Source organism: Ceratotherium simum, chromosome 17, assembly GCF_057802395.1.
Source record: "Ceratotherium simum simum isolate JZ-2026a chromosome 17, ASM5780239v1, whole genome shotgun sequence".
Classification (NCBI taxonomy): domain Eukaryota; kingdom Metazoa; phylum Chordata; class Mammalia; order Perissodactyla; family Rhinocerotidae; genus Ceratotherium; species Ceratotherium simum.
Genome location: NC_141916.1, coordinates 7674949 through 7690272, shown reverse-complemented (window position 1 = coordinate 7690272; position 15324 = coordinate 7674949). Strand labels below are relative to the sequence as shown.

The window sequence follows — 15324 nt, the reverse complement described above, 5'->3', positions numbered from 1 at the left end:
CTGTGGGAAAGAGGGAGGGGAGGCAGAAGTCGAGGACGGACGGGGCGGTAGCACCGCTCGAGCGGGAGCGGACCGGGGCCCCACGGCGGAGAGTTAGCGCCGGGCGGGCCGGGCCGAGGAGGCCGAGGCGAGCTGCTGGACGGGCGGGGGCCGGTGGGGGGCAGCAGACCACAGCAGCGCGCTCAGCCCGCCCCGGGGCCGACTCTTGTGCCGAGGCGCACCCCCCACCTTCCGGCTCTTTTGGTTTCGACCTGCCGGCTGGGCGGGGCCGCGGGACGCCATTCCCACAATGCTCTGGGGCGTGCCGCCGCCGTCGCCGCCGCCTCCGCTGCCGCTAGTGGAAGAAGATGGCGGAAGGCGGAGCGGCGGATCTGGACATCCAGAGGTCTGACATCGCGGCTCTGCTCAAAACCTCGCTCCGGAAAGGGGACACCTGGTGAGGGAAAGGGGCTGAGGTGGCCGCGATGGCCCGAGGATGGTGGGGAGCAGGGCGGGAACTGCGGGCTGGTGTCTTTCGCTGGTGACAGGTGCGGGCAGGTCCGGCGGCGGCCGCTCTGGGCAGCAGGATTTTGGCCACTCCCGAAATGTGGGGGCAAAGATTGGACTCGAGATGAGGCCCGGGGTTGGTGGCCTGTCGGGGCGTGCTGAGAGGCTTGCGGGGAGCGGCGGCGGCGGCTCCTGCGGTTCTCCCCGTCCTCCTTCCTCCGGAGTGCCGCTCCCACCCCGGGCCTTCCCGGACGATGGGCTCCAGCCGCTCGGCGTGAGTCCCTCAGGGTTTGACAGGTCCCGGTGCCGCGGCGGGTCACGGGCTCACCGGCTTCGCTCCTCCAGTCGTTTCCTTTGCCGGCCTCGTCGGCATCCAGCTTCCCTGTTATTCGGATTCTTGTATTCTTCCGGGAGGCAGGCTGCAGGATGTTTGCGGCTCGTACTACACAGGTGGCATGTGTCAGGGCGCCACTTCAGGGAAAGAAATCCTAGTTTCCAGTTCCTTGTCAAAAGGAGGGAGAGGAGTAGGGAACCTCGGGCTGCTGAGCGATACCACGTGGTCTTGTGCTTTAGTGGAGGCTCGAGAGAAACCGGTAGCGTTTCTCCTACAAGTGCAGTCCTTCCCTCCTGTTTGAGGGATAACGTAGGCCTGCAAAAAGTAGATAAGTCCGCTTGAGGCTTAAGTCTCTTGCCAGTATTCAAACTTGTAGAGTACCAAAGGATATACTTAAAATACTGAAGGAGATATGTGGAGATTTTAATATTTGTCGGCCGTATCAAGTGGTATCCAGTATAACTTCGATGTGTGAATATGTAACATAAAGGGAAGGTGCTCTATTAGGAAAGATAATGTGCCTCTTTGTTATAGTAAAAATTATTTTCCCTTCCCAGTGTCACCGTAACAGGGGTATATAGTTTACAGTATTTTATCATGTACTCCAGTATGGCTTGGTGGAGGGAGCATAAGACTTAGACCTGAGTCAGGCCACCGTTCCACCGCTTAACTTGCAGTATGACTTTGAGGAAAGTTAATTTAAATCATTGCACCTCGGTATCTTCATCTATGAAATGGACAATAATAATTTCATTATAGGGGTTTTATCTACATTCAGTGAAGTATTCTAAAAGATTTTTCTATTTATCACATTAGAATTTAGGTACCTTCTTATCACCACCATTTACTTCTAGAAAAATGCCCTGGGATTGGGATAATTTTCAAGTAAGCTAGTAGATGGCAGACTTGGGACTTGAATTGAAGTATTTTGATCTAAGTCTTGGTACTTTTTTCCCCACTTCATTGGGCTGCATACTATGTTTATATGATAAAAATCTCTAAGGGTGTAAGCATATACTTGTTGCATTACAGCAAAAAATATGATTTAATAATCGTTATTGTTCATATTGGAGTGTTCCTAAGATGTTTGTTACTGTGGGGAAATTGGACATTTCCTATGACATTTACGTTTACGACACATGTTTATGTTGGCCTGTGGGTTGTTAAAGAGGAAATCAACTCTTGCTTCCTATTGTTTGTTAAAGAACACTTAAAAATTCCTAATTCACCTACCCTATTAACACCTCATGAAAAGACAAATGTGGATTTCCGTAAAATAGAAACCTGTAAGTTTAAATCTGGGTATGATTTATATGGATATTGCTTCTCTCTAATGTTATGTTTTTGGTATACTGAGTAATAATTGGTGTTGTTGACATTACAGGATGATAGGAGCAATTTGTGTATTGTCGGCATTAAACTTTTTAAAGTTTGGTATTTTTCAAATGAAAGTCTTTTCGCTTTTTGACAGAGTTACTGTAAATCATTTTAAAGATCTATTTTAGAGATTAAGTAAATACAGGAAGTCCGTAAATTTGAGTGATTTCAGTGCTTTCATTTTAAAGAAAAGGAAACTGAGGCTCAGATATTTATGTAACAGCAGAATGTGCAAATTTTTACCCTCATGCTGATTTCCCCTCCTATTTAAAGGGAAAAAGAAAGCAGGAATGAGATGGTACTGGTGAGTTGGAGAAACCAGTTTGGTTTATATGTGAGCCACTTGCAATTAGCAGGTGAAACTAGTCAAAAAAAGAAATAGTGTAGAGTAAAAGTTTGATTCAGAGTTTTAAGGAAAGTAATTTGGTAACTACAAATTTGACAGTGTCTTCATGTGTACAGAACTGGTAAAAATATTTAATAATTTGGTTGTTGAGCTCATGTTTTTGGAACTCTTTAAAAAGTTATTTCTCTTTTTAACGTCTTTAAAAAAAGTCTCTGGATTAGTCATTTCTGGGTCTTTTGGCAAATCCTATCTGTTATTTTATAGCTGAAATGGGTCATATGCAAATGGAACATTGTCTTGGTATATATATATATATATATACACACGTATATATAAAACCATCTTGGAAAGACTGATTGGTCTATTTAAAAAACTGGTAGGTTAACCATAAGTTTACTCTTGGAAGTTTAATACTGATGTTTTAATGTTATAGTAAAATGCATTAAAATGAATAAATTTCGTTAATTAGTTTGTGAGCACTTTTCAAATAAGGACTGTCTTGTAGTGCTCTGGTAACTAACTCTAACATCTAGGCAAGGGTAAAAATTTGATTCTGCATGAATATTAGAGTTTCTGTTTATTTGTAAATAGTGAATGATTTTTAGCTGCAAACTGACTTTCTAGAGATGAAAATAAGTTACAAAGTCTGAGATGAGGAAGAACAAACTTTATGATATGCTTGGTACTAGATTTTATGGTGACAGAAAAGTCAAAACTGAGGCAAGAGAGTTATACCTCTTAAAAAGGTGAGGTATGAAAGTAACACTGATCTCCATTAGAAAGAGTAAAGCAGTACTCGCGTGATGCTGTTTCTTGATCTGTGTTTCAACTCCAAGGAGAGATTCAGAAAACCATGAACAAGATTGTTAGAATTTAGGAACTACAGAAAAAGAATCAAGGAACTAGAATTGTTTAGTTTAGGATTAATGAAAGATAACTTAATCTTCAAATAACATGGTTCTTTTTCTTGATGAGACAAAAGGAGAATTTGTTTAAAGTACATTACATGTAAGTATATCAGGGATAGAGGAACCTATTTAAGGGGATAGTAGTTAAATGAGTTACAAAGACGAGTTGTGGGTTATGGACTACTCTCTTTGGAGATTTCTTTTAAAATAGACCTATTATGAGTAAATAAACGGATAACTGCAAATCATCAAAATCACTGCTTTGTTTCCCTATTTTTATTAAATGTTATTCATCTACCAATCATTTTCACTAATTTTTATGTGCAAGTATATTCAATGGTAACACATAGGTAACTTTACAAATTAAATTTTGTGTGCCATTTTTGTATAAACCCTAATAACTCTAATAGGTTTAAGGTAGCTTGGGAGAGTAACTTTTATTTGTATTTAGAGTCATTTAAAATGTGTATAATGTTTTTGTTTCAATAAATTGCCAAGAAATAGTCCATAAGATCAGTGAGCTTTTTAGATAGGAGACACTGATTTCAGTTTTAAAGCTTTCCTTCCATTCCTACTTTTTTCCTTAGAAATCTTTGAGACTTTGTTTTATGTGGCCTCTTATGTCTGTGCAACTTTGATTCACACTAACAGAAAATAACCTTATAATCACAAATCAGTTAATGATGTAAAGGGACACTATTGATCAATATGAACTCCAAATTGTTTGGTATATACTTGCTAAAGAAATTTTTACATTACTATTACTGTTAAAATTAATTTTAGTTGTGCCAAAGTGTTTACCACTAAAACAGGGTGTATGTTACATCATTTGCAGGAAATGAAACCAGAAAGCAAAACTGTTTTTTAATGTTGGTAAATTCGTGAAAATAAGGACAGAAATAGTGACATTAAAGCGTATTTTTCACACTTTAGTTGCTTAAAATCTAGAAAAGCAACTTTTCTGTATTTGAGCTTTTCTATAAGTTTTTGAATCACTTCTAAATTGTTAGTAAATCCAAGATTAACGGGCCCTTTTTGGCCAAGAAGATGCAGAGCTTTAGTCAGTGATTTCATTTGTCTGTTTAGTAACATTCAGGCTTAATTTTTTTCTAAATCATCTCATTTTCCCATTAGCATGCAAGGTATTAAATAAGTGGTTTTTTTACAGAATAGTTTTGTGACACTTATTAATCTTGCACATAAGTGTAATAGGAAAAAATTACTTTGTCAGACAGTGACCTATATTACATTTAATAACCCTATGTGCTGGGTACTGTTTTAAGTACTTACATATGTTAGCTTATTTACTCATCACCACTATTCTGGGGCACTAGAATGTGAATGTACTGTGATTCACATTTGACATAATAGGAATCCTAGGCTCAGAGAGGTGTTCACACAGTGGTATATCTGGGATTTGAACTCAAGCAGTCTGGGGCTTTAATTCAAACCCTAAAAATCACTGTACTACACTACCTCTTATTTTAAAGATGCATTTTAAAATGTAGTTGCACTTTAAAAAGAAAAAAATGGACATTTTTTCCTTTAAATGGAGTCTATTTTATATTTAGCGGCAGAATTCTACCATTTTATCCCACACGTCTCTTATGACTATTCAGTTTAGATATGATAGAATATGTAGAAGATTTTAACATCTTGCTTCTGGAAATTAAAATATGTTTAAAGATTAATAGGTGATTAACTGAATATGTAGAATAAATGTTATTTTGATCCAAAAGTACATTTAAACAAAGGAAACTGGGATCACTTATTGTTGAGATTTTGGATTTTAATTGTTTATTGGTGATCATAAGGTTTTATTAGAGGCCATATGGCTCCTTCTGATATGGTTTTACAGAAATAACACATCAAGCAGGTAGTAAGAGCTTGTAGGATATTTTGGTTTAGTACTTTGCCCTTATTTTAAAAGTGTTGGTTTATAGTAAGCTACAAATACATAAGGCTTTTTTTTTTTGGACTATGACTCCATAGGAACAGCTCAGCCCAGAAAATGCAAATATGAATGTTTGGTATTTTATGTTCCATGTTTACCAGCTGATTTTTTTTCTGTTTTTTTTGAAATAACTTTTACATTTTCAAAGTCAACATTTGAATTAAGACAGTGGAAGGTACATAACCGTATTGATACCTCTTTAACATCTTCCTGAAAACTAACAGTCCGAATAGCATCCCTGCTAAAAGAACAATCAGTGTTGCCATCTGAGTCATTAGATATATCCATTTTACTACATGAGTTTAGAGTGATGTTTCTTTTCCTAACTTTGAGAATCACTTCATTAATAAGCCACAATTATTGATAAAAGTGAATTGAATCCATCAGGTATATTGACAGTGAGAGAAGGGGAAGGTTAAGAATGACAAATGAAGGTGTTTACATGCATTATCTGATTAGATACTCAAAATAAGGATCAAAGTATGTTTTTGTATTCCTTTCTTATAGATAGGGAATCTGAACTCAGAGAAATCAGTTGGTTTGCATGTGGTGTGCAGGTGTAATACTACCACTAGTAAGCATGTATTGAAAGCTCACTCTATGCCAGCCACTATTCTAAATGCTTTATACTTGTGCAACTTGAAAGTAAGTGCTCTTATTTACCTCATTTTACAGGTGTTTGATAATTTCAGAGCTCTTAAATATCTGGTTTATAATGATTTAAAATACTAGATACTATCAATATCTCCTTAGTATTAAAAATGTTTTATGCTGTCACTATTCAGAGGTAATTCAAACAGTATTTCATTAAATCCTTAAACCATTAAACTATTCCTTCTTAGTCCCCATATATAATTTTTCAACAATTACTAGTTTTTTCTTCTTCCCTGAATAATGTTAGTTCAGTTTGTGCCTTTTATTTTCATTTCCTCAGTAACCACTGTAATTCATACTCTGTATCTTATATTTACTCCCTGCAGTCATTTCTCCAGATTCTTTCTCCATCTGTTCTTTGAACAAGGGAATGTAGTTCCTTTCAATTTTATCATTCAGTTTACACAGAAGTCACTGCTAAAGAAACCTGGAATAAGACTGGTAGTAAGAAACCTCAATTTTGGATAGAGATTAAAATGACATATCTGAGGGAATGATCAAGAGTGGCTCCTCAAAAAGAAGTAAAGAAGCTCAGATTGTGATATAAGGCAGAAAACCTTTGTAGAATTAATCTGTATTTGGTTATGCCTAGAACACTTTTAGTGTTATGCCTTGAACACTTTGAGAACACAAAGGAAGGTAATGACTACTTTTTCTTCTCCATGAGGAGGAGAGCTAAGAATGCTGACTGTCCCTTCCACTCTCCTCTTCGCTTTGAGAAGATCCGGATATTAGTGTGATAATTCCTTACTGTTAGGTAATATCTCTGAGGCCAGGCTATTCTAGTTTTAGAGAACCAGTTAAATCAAAACCTGGGAGCATTAGAGACAAAATTAACTTCTTGAGTGAAAAGAGCATAGAGTTCCTTTAATAAAAAACAGAAAGATTAAGAATGATAAGGGTGAAATGATTGTGGTAAAAGAGACCTGATAATTTGGGTTGCTTTATATTATCTAGCAATGTGTTTTAACAGCTTGACAAAGTTTAACAGTTTGATCAAGAGACTTGTCTTTGATATAGATGAAAAATTTATATTTGTAAATTTGAATGGATTTCAGGCTGAAGAAACTTTTGATTCTCAGGAGAGGTGTAGCTAAGTAGTTATATGTACCATATAGTTATGGCTATGATTATGGAAATTACCATTCATTTACCATGTTAAGAGTTTTTTACAGATACAGAAACTAAAGAACAGAGTTAAGTGTACCTGGTTACACAGTCACTCAGTGGCAGATCAGAGAGTCTAACTAGGCAGTCAACTCTGAAGCCTGCATTTTAAACTATACTGGCTGCCTATGACTGATAGATGCATACTCATATTAGGGAAGCAGCATTTTGAGGGATGAATACTTGGAAGTATTAAAATCAAGAAGTGACACTTTTTCATCTTAATAAAACACCATGTTCATCCCTTATCCATATGAGGAAGCTATAGAATTTTCTGGGTCTCCTTGGTTTAGATTCTAGTCTTAGCAGTCTCATTTCTAACTGATATAGCTCTGCTTTGATACAGATGGTGGTTCCCATTTCCTGCAAATTATTTACTTATTCCTGCCTTATAGAATTTTACACATATCATTCGTATTATTTCAAGTACATTTTACTTGTTCCTGACTTTCACTTACTTCAAAACCTGGCTTGAAACCAATCTCTGTAAAATCATCCCTAATAATCCCGTCCAGATCTATGGCCTTGCCACTTTTTTTTTTTTAAAAAAAGAACAGCTTTATTGTGATATAATTTACATATTGTACAATTTGCCCGCCTAATGTGTACAATTCACTGGATTTGGGTACATTCACAGAGTTGTGCAACCATCACCACAATCAGTTTTGAAATATTTTTATCATCCGTAAGAGAAACTCCATACCTATTAACAGTCTCCTCCTGCCCCATTTCTCCCCAAATCCCTCTGCTCTCTAGGAAGCTAAAAAGCATCCTTTCTGTTCTATAGATTTGTCTATTCTGGATGTTTCATATAAATGGAATCATATAATATGTGTGATTTTTGTGTCTGGCTTCATTCACTTGACAGTATTTTTTAGGTTCATCCATGTTGTAGTATGTATCGGTACTTCATTTCTTTTTATTGCTGAATAATATTACATTGTATAGATATACCACATTGAATTTATCTGTTCATCAGTTAATGGACGTTTGAGTTGTTTGCACTTTTTGGCCGTTATGAATAATCCTACTGTGAACATTTGTGTGCAAGTCTTTGTGTGGACATGAGTTTTTATTTCTCGGCTATATACGTAGGAGTGCGATTGTTGGGCCACCTGCACCATTTTACATTGCTGCCAGCAGCATGTGAAAGTTCCAGTTTCTCCACTTGTCAGTGCTTGTGATTGTCTGTCTTTTTGATTATAGCCATCTTAGAAATGTGAAGTGGTATCTCATGGTTTTGATTTGCGTTTCTTTAATAACTAATAAATGATGTACATCCTTTCATACATGCTTATTGGCTGTTTGTAAATCTTCTTTGGCTAAATGTCTGTCTAGATCCTTTGACCATTTTTTAATTGGTTATCTTTCTATTATTGAGTTTTAAGAATTCTTTATATATTCTAGATAGGAATTCCTTATCAGATAGATGATTTGCAAAATTTTCTCCCATCCTGTGGGTTTTCTTTTCACTTTCACAGTCTTACTTGGCCTCCTTCCTGGATCCTTGTCTCTTAGTTTAGATGTAAAAAGAGGTCATAAAAATTAGTTCTCCTAACTGATGAATTTAATGTACAGAACAGAAAATAGGTTGGAAATGCTTGAAATCTAAAAATTAAGTTATAAAGGGATGATTAACCAAGCCATTGGCTTATTTGAAAGAACTTCATAGCTTTCTTTGGTGAAGTTTTACTGAAACAATGAAATTCTGAGTTTTAGTTTATGGTACTTAAAAAAAAATTCAGTGAAATATCTGGCTTATAATGATTTAAAATACTAGATACTATCACTAACTCCTTTGGTATTAAAAATGGTTTTATGCCATCACTACTCAAATATAGTTTAAACAGTATTTCATTAAATGAGAACATCAGTCGTAGAGTGAATTAACACCCAGAATTATTTTTGCTGTTAATTCTGCACAAGATAGTTATACATATTGCTCTGAGATTAAGTGTTATACATATTGTTCTGAGATTATGTGTGCTACATTGGATTAGGGTGAAATTTGTGTGTATTTTCTCAGTTGTAAAAGAATGGCTGTCTTATGCCTACTTTGCAGAGAAAAAGGTAGGATTTTTAAAATATAAACAACATTACACTTATGTCAGTATTAGGCGGTTAAGTGGGAACTGCTTATGTGAAAGTTGTCAGCATAAACATGTACTAATCAAAAAAAGAAAAGCAAACACTACGCATTCACTAGCTCCGTGGTTTCCTAAATACGGATGTTGGGATTTCCTCATTCCCTGTACTGCTATTTTAAACTTCTATATATATCTAGGACTATTTCTGAGTCATTTATTGATCTCTATATGTCTTTCTTGAATTTGCTTCTAGTGTGTACAAAAACAGTAAACAACTTTTGAAACCCTCCTTTCTCCCACCAGCATCAAAAATTTTTTTAAAAATCTGACCTTTTTAGTTCTTATAGTCGACTTTCTGATTTGATGACTGTCTTAAAATTGACTCAGATTTATTTTGGGTTCTAAAATTGACCCAGCTTCTTTGCAGCCATTGAAAATTATTCTGTCCAGACCACAATACAAATTGTCTTTCTTGATGCCTTCAGAATATTTAGCACCATACAGTTTAGACCTTTTTGAAGTATTCATACCATAACTTTAAGTAAGTTTTGGGTTTATTAAACATTTCACATGTATTTGATCCTCCCAGCAATCCTGTGAGATATTCCCAGTGGTCTTCATGAAATGTAAATCAGATCATATGTCTTTCCTGCTAAAAATCTTTCAATGGCTTTCCATTGCATTTAGCATAAAATCCTTATTACCGTAAAAGCACTATATAGTCTGGCCCTGGTCTACCTCTCCAGCCTTATCTAGCATTTCTCCTCCTCTTGTCATAAACTCCAACCTCATTAATCAGCTCCTCCAATATACCCAACTCCCAGAGTTGTTCTGGCCCTAGCCCATGCTGTTCCTTCAGTCTTAGCTTTTCTTTCCTTACTCTTCCTGAAATAATTGCTATTCATATGCTAAAATGTTACTTTTTCAAAGAGGCTTTTCTTTAGTCTAAATAGAGAGCCTTTTATATGCTTTCATAGCTCCCTGTTCTTTTCCTTCACAGCACTTACCACAATATTTTACTACATATCGTAATTACTTACTGTCTGTCTTCTCCACTGGACTCTGAATTCTGTAAACATAGAGACCTTGGCTATTTTGCTAACCACCTAATCATATGGAATAGCATATACATAGTAGATCTTCAATAAATATTTTTTGATGAATGAATTTCCATTCTTTTTTTTTTTTTTTTTTTAAAGATTTTATTTATTTATTTTTCCCCCAAAGCCCCAGTACATAGTTGTCTGTCATAGCTGCACATCCTTCTAGTTGCTGTATGTGGGATGCGGCCTCAGCATGGCTGGAGGAGTGGTGCCTCGGTGCGCACCCGGGATCCGAACCCGGGCCGCCGGCAGCGGAGAGCACGCACTTAACCGCTAAGCCACGGGGCCGGCCCCTGAATTTCCATTCTAAGATGAACAATCTAAAGGTTTTAGTGCTGAGTAACTTTCCTCACAGCAAGAATGTCAGAAAGAGAATTTTGGTCTAGTACTTTTTCTATAGTAAATTTAGAATTAATATCTACTCAGGTCTGATTTCAGGAGATAAAAAAATTTATAAGCAAAAATAATCATGAAAAGGGGCCGGCCTGGTGGCGCAGCAGCTAAGTGCACGCACTCTGCTTCAGCGGCCTCAGGTTCGCAGGTTCGGATCCCAGGCGCACACCGACACACTGCTTGTCAAGCCGTGTTGTGGCGGCGTCCCGTATAAAGTAGAGGAAGATGGGCATGGATGTTAGCCCAGGGCCAGTCTTCCTCAGGAGAAAAGAGGAGGCTTGGCATCGGATGTTCGCTCAGGGCTGATCTTCCTCACACTCAAAAAAATCAGGAAAACTAATTGAGGTTGGGTGTGAAAAAAATTCATCAACAATTTAGTGTTTACCATAACTCTAGAAAACCTTGTAAAAGAAAGATAGTGTTTATTTTTTCGTGTAGTCTTAATTGATGTGAAAACATGATAAGTATTTCAGTTCTTATTTATAGCTTGATAATAACATTTTGATACCCTTTTGCTACTTCACTTTATAAAGAGAACCCCTACTATTTCATAAAGTGGGGAATATGGTGTATGATTTCACTAGGCATCTGTTACATCTTTAGGTCTTTGTTAAATAAATGGAATTTGAAGTAAAGGTTAATATAGTAGAAAGAGCATTGAGCTTTAGATTCTGAAAACTAGAATGCGTACTGAAAACAGGCCCTGCATACTCAGTAGTGTTGTGTGACCTTGGTAAGTCACATAACCTCTCTGAGTTTTGGTTTCCCCATCAGCTAACTAAAAAGAGAAAGGAAAAAACAGTTACTCTAACAATAGACTAATGTGAAAACACTTTATACAAAAAACTTTATATAAATATAAAACATTTATATTCTGTTACGTGATATTAGAATTTTAATTTAAACAGGATTGACGTGATCATATCTGTGTTTTTAAAATGTCTGTGGCAGCAGAGTGGAGGACAGATTAGAAGTGAGAAAACTTAAAGCAGAGGGACAAGTTGGGCAGCTCTTGCAGTAATCTATGCTACTAAAAAATGGGAGGTACAGAACTAAAGTACTTTGCTAAGAATGAAGAGAGGGGCAGACTTGGTTACCAGATGTTGTGTGGTGAGAGAGAAATATAGGATAATATTCTGGTTTCTGGCTTGGAAAATTAAATTACTGATGACATCATTTATTAAAGGAATACTAGGGAAGGAGTACATATGAAAGTGAAGATAATTGACAATGTTTATGAAAGTACATATGAAAGTGTGAAGATGATGGTTGAAATGTCTATGAAACATACAAGTTGACATGGACCAGTAGGAATTGGAAATATGATTCAAGAACTTGAGGACTGGCCCTGGGATGCAGATTTTGGAATCATTGGTATGAATTACAGTATCGTTGGAGAGTAGGAACAGTGAGAGAAGAAGAAATTAGAGAGCAGCTCTGTGAAATACTAACATTTAAGAAGAGGAAAAAAAGGTTGTTAAAAAAAAAAAAAAAAAGGGAGGGGCCCGGCCCAGTGGTGCAGCGGTGTGCGCACTGCGCTGCGGCGGCCCAGGGTTCGCCGGTTCGGATCCCAGGCGCGCACCGACGCACCGCTTGTTGAGCCATGCTGTGGCGGCATCCCATATAAAGTAGAGGAAGATGGGCATGGATGTTAGCCCAGGGCCAGTCTTCCTCAGCAAAAAAAAAAAAGAGGAGGATTGGCATTGGATGTTAGCTCAGGGCTGGTCCTCCTCACCAAAAAAAAAAAAAAAAAAAATATCCTTCCCCTCAAAAAAAGGAGAGTCACACAGTTAAATGTAAAAAGGATTGAGAAGGTACATAAAATTATAGATCCTTTGGATTTGTTAGGGTGATGATTGGTGACTTTGTGAGAACCTTTTTGAGGGCCTTTGGGGTAGGAAGACCTATTGTGCTAGGTTGAAGAGTAAGTCAGGATTGAGGAAGGAGAAGCTTCGCTGCAAGGACAAGTCAGAAAAATGGGAGTAGATAGAGGAGGAAATGAGTATGTGAATTGGGAGGTGATGTGGGGGGAAAAAGGAAAAGAACTGGCCCTTTTTATATGCTGAGTGGGAAGAAAAACAAGAGAAAAGATAGAAGGAGAAACAAGGGGATAGGGCCTGTTAATGGAGTTAGTCTTCAAGGAGGCAGAAGGAAATTAGATCCAAAGCTATAGGAACAAAAATTATTCACCTTGGATTTAAGGAAGGTTACATCTTCCACTGATGTATAAGGGAATCAGGTATGGAACAAAGGAGTTGGACAGAAAGTTGAGGCTTCTAACTTCCTTGAAAAGTAGGCAACAAGGTTGTCTATTTAACCTGGTTTGAAATAATTATTGGAAATAGAGAAGGCTATACTGGAGACATGCTGGAGGATTGCGGGTCATCTGTGGAGGACTTGAGAGATTGAAGACCGTAGATCTTTAATCTCCATGAGGTTTTCTTTAGTAAATTTTGAACCCGGATAATATTAACATTATGATAAAAATTTTCATATTGATGTACTAGTGTGTGAGAATCATGGGTAATGACCAAGTGTGAGGCAGTCTCATAAAATCCCTTGTAATCCACTGATACAGGGGGAATGACAGTGATTAAGCCCCAGCCAGAGGCCTCAACCATAAATAAAGTGACCTTGATCATATTTTGGTATATTCACTTCATAGCTTTTTATATGGGAACACAGCCAGATGGCTCAGTTATTATTCAGAAATATTTCACCTTCAGTCTCATCTATAAGCTGTAGACTCCTTTATGCAAGAAACTTTGTGCTTTGTGTAATAAACAGATCAATTAATTACCGCTCTGTACTTTGGGCTATGTAGATGTTTGCACATTAGCATTTAGATGAATTTTAGATGGTTGCAAGTCTATAGTTTAATGTAATATTTGATACTGAAGCTTGATCAAATTAAAATCAGTATGTATGTCAGTTTTAGGATTTTTTGATTGATTTGCTTATATTATCTTCCCAGATATCAAGGGTAATAATCTGTACTTTCTGTACTTGATGTGTTTTTCTTCTCTTATGAGATGTCACCCAATCATTTTTACTTTTCTGGCTTGCTTACTGGTTGCTCTAGTTACCAAAAGGAAATAATTTCTTGAAAATGAATACATTACTATATATCAGAATCATAATTTGATAAACTTAGAAACAAATCAGGCTTTTCCAAAGAAAATTCTTCAAATCTTATGTTAATTTTTTATTAAAATTTAATGCAAATTCATCTCTTTGGAAGAGATAATATAAAAGACAAATGTGAGATAAATATAAAATTATTAATTTCTTTCAAAAATAGTAGTAAAACTATGCATTTTATACATTTTGCTGTACATATTTTTCATCCTGTTTTTATGCTTGAAATTTCATTTGTTGACTTTATCAGTTTTGTTGGCCTCAACATTATTCGTAGTCTGTACATTTGACTCTACTTCATTTTTGTGCGTGTATATGAAGATGTATAAACATAGAAACTACTATTCTATATTAAATAGAAAACATATTAATCATATTTAATATAGTATCTCAGGAAGACAGAAGAGTACAAAGAGAAATATAACAAAACACCTGTGTACACCCCTCTTAGTTTAAAAAACTAAAACATACAGATACAGTTGAATCTCCCTGTATATGTTTCCCTAATCCTATCCCTTCCCTCCCTTGCCAGAGGGAGCCACCATTCTGAAATTGATTTTTATTATTCTCTTTATTTATACTTTTAATATATATGTATGAGTCTTTAAATAGTCTGTATTATTTGTGTTGTGTTTTAAAATTTTCTGTAGTTGCACTGTGTGCATATCTATCTTACCTTGATATATTTGTGTTATATTACATGTATCCTTTTACAGCTTGTTTTTTGCTGTTGTTCGACATTGTAGTTTTGAGATTTATCCATGTTAATACATGTTAGTTGTATTTTTTATTTCAATTTTTGTGTAGTATTTCTTGGTATGAATAATGGGTATTAGATTTTTTTCTAGTTTTTCATTCTTACAAATTATGCTGTAGTATATATTTTTATAGTTGTATTCTTGTGAATATGTGTGAGAGTTTCTGTAGGGGTAAACTTAGCAATGGCAATACACGATTGTATGGTGAGCACATCTTCATCTTTAAAAGATGTTGCCAAATAATTCTCCAAAGTGAAGTTTCTAGTTTACACCCCTATTGGCAGGATATGAGTTCCTGTTACTATACATCTTCTCCACACTTAATATTGTTGACACACGTGCGTGTGCTGTGTGTTCACCAGTTTCATGGGAATAATATGATTTGGTATTAATTTGTATTTTTCTGTTGCTAATGAGATTGAGCATCTTCTCATATGTATAGAGGCCATTCTGATTTCCTGTTCTGTGAATTGCCCCTTTTTTTCTTTTCTCTTTCTTTTTTTTTTAAATTAACTTAAAGGAGTTCTTCATGTATTCTCATCTTTTGTTGATTATATGCATGTAAGTATCTTCCCTAGTCTGTATCTTATCTCTTTTCTTGATTGTGTCTTTGTTGAAC

General features: G+C 36.5%; 1 protein-coding gene across 2 annotated transcripts in view; it reads left to right on the top strand.

Annotated features, from left to right (window-relative positions):
- Nucleotides 1–235: 235 nt before the first annotated feature.
- USP15 (ubiquitin specific peptidase 15) overlaps nt 236–15324 on the top strand; it is a 123572-nt gene continuing 108483 nt past the window's right edge. Inside the window, exon 1 of one of the 2 annotated variants that reach the window (XM_004429355.3) lies at nt 236–436. In XM_004429355.3, coding sequence (XP_004429412.1) covers nt 348–436 — 89 coding nt within the window. In that variant the 5' untranslated portion in view covers nt 236–347. The remainder of the gene's footprint in view (nt 437–15324) is intronic. The other variant, XM_004429356.3, reaches the window with a different exon arrangement.